Source organism: Crocodylus porosus, unplaced genomic scaffold (assembly GCF_001723895.1).
Source record: "Crocodylus porosus isolate Cpor-Errol unplaced genomic scaffold, CroPor_comp1, whole genome shotgun sequence".
In the NCBI taxonomy this organism is placed as follows: Eukaryota; Metazoa; Chordata; order Crocodylia; family Crocodylidae; genus Crocodylus; species Crocodylus porosus.
In genome coordinates, this window is record NW_017728946.1 from 1,500,142 (window position 1) to 1,509,261 (window position 9,120).

Here is a 9,120-nt window from a genome sequence, read left to right on the forward strand (position 1 = left end):
GGGTAGGTAGTCCCATCAGTAGCCAGACTCCCAGCAGCACAATGCAGATGGACACATGCCACATCTTGAGGGTCCCGTTGGAGTCTGCAGCCTCCCCCTCTGACACATCTGAGGTCTCCACTGAGACAGAACCCATGATTCCAGGCTCCACGCAGATGGACCCTCTGGCTCTCAGCTGCAGGGGCTGCCTGGCACATTTCCAGGCACACGGGACCAGGAGCATGGCCACCTCCCCTTGAGAGGTCTGCTCCACTTTGGAGTCTCTGGGGCGCCAGATAGAGGCGCTCCAGGCTACAGTCCAGAGACTGCATGCCATCAGGGATGGTGAGCAGGAGGTAGACTCCTACTGCCAGGCCCTTCACCCCCTGGAGGCAGAGGGTAGACCAAGCTCACCTTCCAGGACAAGGGAGGACTCGGGGATCTCCCATACTGTCCAGCTAGGAAGTTGGACCGAGGTGGTCAGCAGCCCCAAGGCCCACTGCACCAAGGTCCCCTCCCCTCTGGGGCTTTACAACAGGTACAAACCTCTTGCAGCCCCAGTAGAGCCTGCAGAGTTGCCAGCTCCTGCAGGCAATGCAGGCTTATCCTCAGCTACTGTCCCTGCTCTCCCTAAGGCCACTCGTAGAGTGGTCGTCGTGGGAAACTCCTTCCTGAGGAGGACTAAGGGCTCAATCTGCCACCCTGCCCCCTTAGCCCAGGAGAACTGCTACTTCCCAGGAGCCCATATCTGGGACGTAGCCAAGAGGATCCCAAAACTCATCCAGCCCACCAACCACTACCCTATGCTCCTTATCCACGTGGGCACAAATGACACAGCTCAGAACAATCCCACCTGGGTCATGAAGCACTACAGGGCTTTGGGAGTGGGGCTTAAGGAGTTGGGGGCACAGGTGGTGCTTTTCCCCCGGTCCTTCTGGTTTTGGGCTATGGGCTGAGGAGGCAGAGGGAATTGAGGTAGTCAGCCAGAGACTGCGGCACTGGTGTCATCATGAAGGCTTCGGCTTCCGCAATCACAGTCTTTTCTTTGGTGAGAGAAGCAGTGGTCTGCTGGAAAGAGATGCCCTCCACCTCACTCCGCTGGGGAGGAGGCTCTTCTCAGCCAGACTGGCTGACCTGCTCAACCAGGCCTTAAACTAAGCCTGCCGGGGGATGGGTGGATAACTGCCAATGCAAGCCCACTGGGTAACTACTGCATAACCAGCAGGTTAGGGCACCCAAGGGAATCCACACCTACTCCAGCCCTGGAACAGTGTCCACCTGGGAGTGCAAGAAACCTAGGACTTCCAATGGGACACTTATGTATCTGTACACCAATGCCAGGAGCTTGCGGAAGAAACAGGAGGAACTGGTCCTCCTGCTAAGCAAGAAAGACTACAATCTCATAGGGATAACACAGACCTGGTGGGACTCCACCTATGACTGGGCCACAGGTATAGATGACTATACCCAGTACAGGAAGGATCGTGCAGATAAAAGGGGCAGGGGTGTAGCTCTCTGTCAAGGAAAGCTACACGTTCCTGCAAACTGACATTGATACCCAGGGAGGATGACTAGAGTCCCTCTGGGTTAAAAGGCATGGGAAACATGGCACAGGGGACATCATGGTAGCAGTCTACTACAGACCTAACCAGAAACAAGAGCTGGACCAGGAATTCGCCAGGGAACTGGCTGAGGCTGCACGTTCTCGGTGCATGATTGTCATGGGAGACTATAATTACCTGGACATCTCGTGGGAAGAGCACTCAGCTGAATCCTATTGGTCACAAAACTTCATTACAAGTGTGGACGAGCTCTACCTGACTTAAAAAGTCTATGGGCCGACAAGGTAGTGTTGCTGGACCTGGTACTGGCCAAAGGGAATGAGCTAGTCAGTGACCTAAGAATTGATGTAAAGCTGGGTGATAGTGACCACAAGCTGATCACCTTTACTATCCATCCCAAAGCTGGCAAGTCAGTCAGCAATGCAGAAGTCCTTCACTTTAGGAAAGCTGATTTTGACAAGCTTAGGAGGGTCGTTATTGAGGCCCTAAGGGACCATGACTTATCAGGGAGAGGAGTCCAAGAGGAGTGGTTGCTCCTCAAGGGAGCAGTCCTGACAGTACAAGGGTTGTCTATCCCATCTTGGAGGAAAGGTAGCAAAAGGGCACAACAATCCCCTTGGCTCAGCCGGGAACTTGAGGACCTCCTACACCTAAAAAGAGAGACTTATAAAGGATGGGAAGCTGACATCACCACCAAGGAGAAGTACTCAGCACTGGTTTGTGCCTGCAGGGAGCAAACCAGGAAAGCCAAAGCTGCAACTAAACTCCATCTGGCTTCACATATCAAGGATAATAAGAAGTCCTTTTTCAGTTATGTAGGGAGTCAGAAAAAAAAGCAATGGTAACATTGGACCCCAGCTGAACCAAATGGGACAACTGATAACCAACACCCAGGAAAAAGCCAACCCGCTTAACGGGTACTTCGCGTCAATCTTTCATCAGCCCAAAGAGACCTCCCTGCCTAGCATGACGTGGGATGGCCAGGGTGAGGGCATATTTATACCCAACATCAGTGTAGACCTTGTAAAGGATCACCTTGAGAGGCTGGACATCTTCAAGTCAGCTGGTCCTGACAGATGACACCCTAGAGTACTCAAGGAGCTGGCAGGTGTCATAGCCCAGCCATTGGCAAAAATATTTAAAAGCTCGCACTCAGGTGAAGTACCTGAAGACTGGAAGAAGGCCAGTGTGGTGTACCCATCTGCAAGAAAGGGTGGAAAATACATCCTGGGTATTACAGGCCAATCAGCTTGACCTCAATCCCTGGTAAGATTCTGGAGAAAATTATCAAAAAGACCCTTCTTGATAAGCTGGCTGATGGCAACATCCTGAGGGACAGCCAGCACGTGTTTGTCACAGGTAGGTTTTGCCTGACCAATCTCATTTCCTTCTATAACCAGGTGACATATCACCTGGACATGGGAGAAGAGATTAACATCATATATCTGAACTTTATAAAAAAGCCATTGATCTGGTGTCCCGTGATCTCTTCACAGAGAAATTGGCCAACTGTGGCCTCGGCTACACCACAGTCTGATGGCTGGGAAATTGGCTCCGAGGTCGGACCCAGAGAGTAGTAGTCAGTGGAAGTGAATCACTGTGGCGCTCCGTGACCAGTGGTGTCCCCCAAGGCTCTGTCCTTGGACCAATTCTTTTCAACATCTTTAAATAAAATTAATATACATTATAGTAGATATTTAATTCTCACTTACTATACATTATCTTATATTTATCTATAATCTTTGAAAATTTGTGTGCAGCCCTCAACCACTCACCAAACTTGTTAAGTGGCCCTCCAGCTGAAATAATTGCCCACCCCTGTTTTAGCTCCAATAAAACTTCAAAATTTGCAAATCACTAGAAGTGTTTCAGATCTTCTATTTTGACTACTCTAAAACAGGACAGAACTTCTCTTGTCCAGTCTCCCTGTAAAGTGCTAGTACCCACTGGACTGGGCTTCTCCAGTGGCATACTTAAAACTTGAAGGCTTCAAGCCCTGTCTATCGTGTGATGAGCTAATCTTCCTGAAGGACAGAAAGAAAAAGGGGCAAACATGCAACTCAGATGCTTGGTGCATTTGTCTTACCCCATATGGAGTTGCATGTTGTGAAATGTAAGACTTCACTTCCTAGAACAGTCATTGTGATCTCTACAGAGGCAGAGGAATCCAGATTCAGAATCCTATTAATGGACGAGCTAACATCATCTGTCTCCTTGTACAAGTCAAAAAATGGCTAAGTCTACCACAGAGAAGACGGCACCAAAGCAGACCTCAGACTAAACATCAAAACCAGTACCTGCACTTCACATGTTTAAATTTATCACTGAAAGGGGCTACTCTGAATACCAGATGGAGTTCAGTGCCCTCTTACAGAGAGGGGAAGAAAAGCCTATTGAGAAAAATTCTCCAAAATCCACATTGAATTGTGGGATGAAGAGAGAGAAGGCAGGCCATGATTCAGGGATCTCCACTCATGACCTCAACAATGATTATAGGCTTCAGGAGATGAGACTCAGACAGAACTAGGTCTCTTAGTGGTATTTGGACAGTGTCTACTGGCACCATAGTGCCTTGACAATGGATATCGTTCCTAATGAGATTTGCTGCTCCTCACTAACCATGTTCTCTATTCTCCTTATCACCAAATAGGGAATCTTCCTTTATGAGGTTTACAGTTGATACCACCAAGCAATCACTGGGTTTCTCCTATGGGTTCCATCCACCACTGGCGTATAAAACTGACATTGGTTCAGCTAGTGACCTGTACATGTGTGTACAGAATGCTAGCAGTGAGAAAGCTGTCTCCCTTTCCACTGCCATTCCTGGACAGATCTTGAAGCTCCTTGAAACAAGATGGTTAGTATTTAAGTCCCTTAAGGTTCAACATCATCCATCTGAAGCTTACAGAGTCTACCTTTGAACTGATCTGAGTGCTCAGTGCACTAACATGGTATTAAGACGACTTTGTTTGTGACCATTAAATCAGGATGGAGTCATTGAGCTTGAAGCCCTTATGGTTGGCCTTCTAGAGAGATGATAAAATGGCACCCTAAATTCATCCTTAAGGTGGTCTTGGAATGCCACTGGAAATAGTCCATGAAACTGCCAGTCTTCCCAAAGTAACACTTATCACCAAAATAAGTTGCCTATTTGCTGCCTATTGGTACCCTTCTGGAGAGCCCTTTAAGGCTCTCTGATCACCTCTTTGTGGCCATATCTGGTACGCTAAAAAGCAAGCAATCTCATTACGGATTACTGCCTACTGTTGACTGGCTGATGACCAGGGATCCGAGTTTTCCATTTGCCACGAAAAAACACAGATTTTCTCCTTGAAAGGAGAAAAGCACAAGAAACAGTAGGTTACCCCTTGCAGGCTGACAGAGTTCCAGCCTGCAAGGGACTGGGGGGAGCAGGAGGAGGGCAATTAGGCAGGGTCACTGTGTGCATGTGCACACATTCACATGGCAGCCAGGCAGCATAAGAGCTGCTCCTATAGCTCCCCGCAGATAAGTCTTTGGGGGCAGGAATTGAGGCCCCTGTAGTGAGGGAGAAAGGGATTTGGGCAGGGTGGGGGCAGCTGCAGGCTACAGCTGCAGTCTCAAGGCTCCTTGCTCTGCTGCCCTCTCCCTGAGGGCCTCCATGGCCCAGTGAACGGGACCTGGTGTGGCCGGCAGGCTCAGTGTTAGTGCCAGGAGCCCCACGCCATCATGGCAAGGTGCCCCCTGCACAACTGACAGCAGTGGAGGGCACAACTCCACGCCACCACCCCACTGCTGCCTTGCCATAGTGACGCAGGGCTCCTGGTGCTGTCACCAATCCTCCTTGTCCCTCGTTGCCTTGCCATGCTGGGTCTTACCCACTGGGCCTCGGAGGCCGCCAGGCAGAGGGCATCAGGGCAGGGAGCCTGTAGCTACTAGCCCTCATCGCCCCCCTCCCCACCCCCATGGGCTGCCATGGGGGGAGGAGAAAGGGGGGAGCCAGGCTCTGTGCTCCACTCCACTGCAGCAGCCATGCATCCCTCAGGCTGCAGACCCAGTTCCCTGCCCCATAGCCTTTGCAGCTGGTGGCCCCCTCCAGCAGGGCAAGGGGCTGGGGTTGGGGGTGAGGCAAAGAGCTGTGGGTCAGGAGTCAGCAGGGCCAGAGGGCTGTGGTTGGGGAGTGAGGAGCACTGGCAGGGCTGGGAGTCTTTGAGTGGGGATTGAGGGGCACCAGCAACACTGTGGGGCTGTGGCTTGGGAGTGAGAGCAATGGCACGGGCAGGGCAGTGGCATATCAGGGTTGCTCAGTGCCACAAAGTGTGGGGGATAGCTGCAGCTGGACCCACGTCCCAGTGAGTGAAGGGAGCAGGGGGAGCTCTGATTTTCCATGATAACCCAAAATCAAATACCAACATTTATAGGTATTTAGAATTAATTTTATTATAGTGATCAAGGCACTGGTAGGCTTCCAAACTGATTTAAAATTGTAAATATATCAATAAAACATCATGTTCAACTGATACCTATATATTTAGTGGCATTTCATTTTAATTGCGGAAAAACGTGGATTTGGGGGTTTTAATAAGACAACTTGCAATTTGCTGTTCTGTGAGGTTTACAAGGGTACATGAGACAGCCCTCAGAATTTGTTAAACATTATCCACGTTGCATGAAAGTCAGATGGGCTGTCACATTTTTTTTTATCCCTAATTCTGATACAGCTGAAACTCTATGCTACCTCAGTCCAGGACAAATACTGTCTGTCATTCCCATAAGTGGGGTCCACACTGGCATATGCTTACTGTTCCTGCAGTTCCTGCAGTTCTTCCTGGTATAATCAGTGTGGATCTAACAGTGCATTTTCTATTCCCATTTCAGGATCCTCAATTATTCACAGGCTTTAAAGTGCAAAGGAACCAAGGGAAGATTCCAGCTTCCTCACAGGTGTTTTACAGGAGCACAAGGAGTTGTAATGAAATTCTTCACCTTAACAACGTATCAAAAGAGTATTTTGTATTTTTTGTTAATGCAGACAGGCATTGATGGTGAAGAATTTGAAGCTGTCTTGTTTTTAAAAGCAAGTGCATCATCTCACAAGTAGTGCTAGGTATTTGCAGAGTATCAAATTACTCAGCTCATGTGTCAGTGAAAGATTTTGACCAACAGCGGACTGGAATAAATAGTGAGCTTTTATTTTTCTTCCTTTCAGATTCCTCGTTTTCTTTAAACTGTCTGTTAACTGATGAAGTATCTGAGCTCATGGTTATTATTTATATTGTCTTATCTCTAGGTCCTTTACCCATTTTCTTACTGGAGTCTGTGCCATTATTGGAGGAGTGTTTACAGGTATCAACCCTTTTTATTTTCTTTTTTTTCCAATAATAGAAGCATATCACTCTCCTTCCACTTAGTCTCAACCTTGAAGAGTAAGCTTCTTTCTTGTCCTAGGTTTTTTGGACTTTCTCTATCCTCTGCAAGGTACCTAGCTCAGCACACCATTCGGAGCTATAGAATAATTATCAAAATAAATACTTATCTGTTACAAAGATCCAGTTCACAGTAAAAATGTAGATATAGTAGTCTAATTTCAGTATAGAGGGCAATGTAAAAAAAAAGTCAACTTTACACAGAATTTAATTTAATTACAAAAATAATGAAGTTCTAGAAAGAATACGAAATCTCTGGTTTTTTATATGTTTCAGTCATATTTGTTTATAAATAAGTGACCCAGGAGCATCTCCATTTGACAGATGGGTTATGTCTGCATTCTGGATCTTGTCTCTCTCAGTGACGTCATGGCCTCCAGTCTCCCAGGAAGCAGGATCTTTGCTTTGTAGGAAAAAAGACATTGCTTTTTCTGACCCATAGAGCTGTTTCCCTGCATGAAAGTAAAACCTGTTTGTCCCATATGGGGATTTATTTTCTTCTTTTTTTGTGGAATGTCTGGATTGATCATTCTTTTTTCTTCTTTCAGTGGCAGGACTAATTGACTCTTTGATCTATCACTCTTCTCGTGCCATACAGAAGAAAATTGAACTTGGGAAGACAACATAGATAAATAGCTGCTGCATCTTATCAAAAACTTGCAGAGGAACTAAGCAAATCCTTCAAGACATGTGTGATTCCCCATAGTGTACAAAAAGATGATGTCTGAGATTGCCAAATGGTCCTAAGCATTCCTCCATCACTCTCCTTATTCTTTGTTTGGCATTAATTTGTGGAAGAGACAGCTCAAACCTAGCTGCTATAAGGATCCATTACCCATCTAACTATGCAGACCCAACCATATGCACCCTTGCACATCAGTCATTGTCCACCAAGTCTGTTAAATTGCTTCCTGAAACTGCTGCAGGCAGCATTGCATCTTGTGTGTTTCGAGGAATAACATAACATATTGTCATAAAACACAAGATGAGTTAGAGTTGCCTTCACATCAACTTCTTGGCAGTGTCCACTAATATTTCCAAATATGTTCACACAATATATCAGACCTCTGTCAAAATATACAGAATTTCTGGGGTAATTAGGTAAGACCTGGTACACAAGATGGTTACAATATATCAGACCTCTGTCAAAATATACAGAATTTCTGGGGTAATTAGGTAAGACCTGGTACACAAGATGGTTACAAAATTTTGAGGCATTGCAAATCTCTAGAGCAGGGGAGACTCAAACTGCTGTTTGAATGTAAATATGTTGATCTGTACTGTCAAAAAAACAATCTTAGCTGCTTTTTTAAATTGGGCCATTTTCAACTTCCCATATTTTTGCTGTTTACAATAAAATATGTTATCTGTAGGTTTTAGTTCAGCATGTAATGCAGTTCTTAATTAATTTATTAAAATTAAGTGGTTTTGATACATTGTTTGCACATGAGCGGACAGCTGTCTGTGATGCTAGTTTGGTCTTTGGTTTTTTAAGAGTAACTTGTACTTAATACAAACAGTTATATGGGCTCTGGTTGATGGTGATTCCATGATGCTCCACTTCATCGCCTACTCTGACAGGGAGTAGTGCAGAATGCCTCCAGTTCCTGTCCTGGCCTCAACAAAAAGCAGACCCAGGAGAGCTGAGATAATTCAGGGGAGTCCTTACCCCTGTTCAGATCCCCAGCCCATTCTGACTTACCTTCACCTCGGCCTCATGCCAGGCCACCTTATCGATATCAAGAATCTTATCATCTCATCTTCACAGCTCTGCCATATTCCTGCTGAGTCCTCCCCTCCTGCCCCCCTGCATGCCAGCTGTCCTCCCACCACTGCTGACGAGCATCTTCCCTGCCCACAGCTGTCCCTGTTAAGCCAGTCCACATCCCAAGACCCAGTTCCCAGGAGACACAGCATAAATGGCTAAGCACCTACTTGATAAGTTTCAGCACTCCTCCAGCATATTGATAGTACTGGTGTTTCCCCCACATCGATTCCAGTGTTAGGTAGTTCATAAGTGGCCTACAGTGTCATGGGCAACCATGAATACAACTGTCTGAATAACCTGGTTTCAGGGAGAGCAGGTTGGATGGGAAAGCATGAATAGTGCATTACTTACCAGTAACCAGAGAGTTCCTGCCAGGACTTTTACTCACCATAGGCCAAAACTTTCT

At 46.8% G+C, this 9,120-nt stretch overlaps 1 protein-coding gene across 4 annotated transcripts in view; it reads left to right on the forward strand.

Moving 5' to 3' along the window:
- ERGIC3 (ERGIC and golgi 3) overlaps window positions 1-8,325 on the forward strand; it is a 62,506-nt gene extending 54,181 nt beyond the window's left edge. For 2 of the 4 annotated variants that reach the window (XM_019550714.1, XM_019550713.1), the window contains 2 exons: window positions 6,811-6,866; window positions 7,495-7,696. In XM_019550714.1, coding sequence (XP_019406259.1) covers window positions 6,811-6,866; window positions 7,495-7,574 — 136 coding nt within the window. In that variant the 3' untranslated portion in view covers window positions 7,575-7,696. Of the gene's footprint in view, window positions 1-6,810; window positions 6,867-7,494; window positions 8,048-8,122 lie in introns of those variants that run through there. The other 2 variants (XM_019550712.1, XM_019550715.1) reach the window with 2 other exon arrangements.
- The last annotated feature ends 795 nt before the right edge of the window (window positions 8,326-9,120 follow it).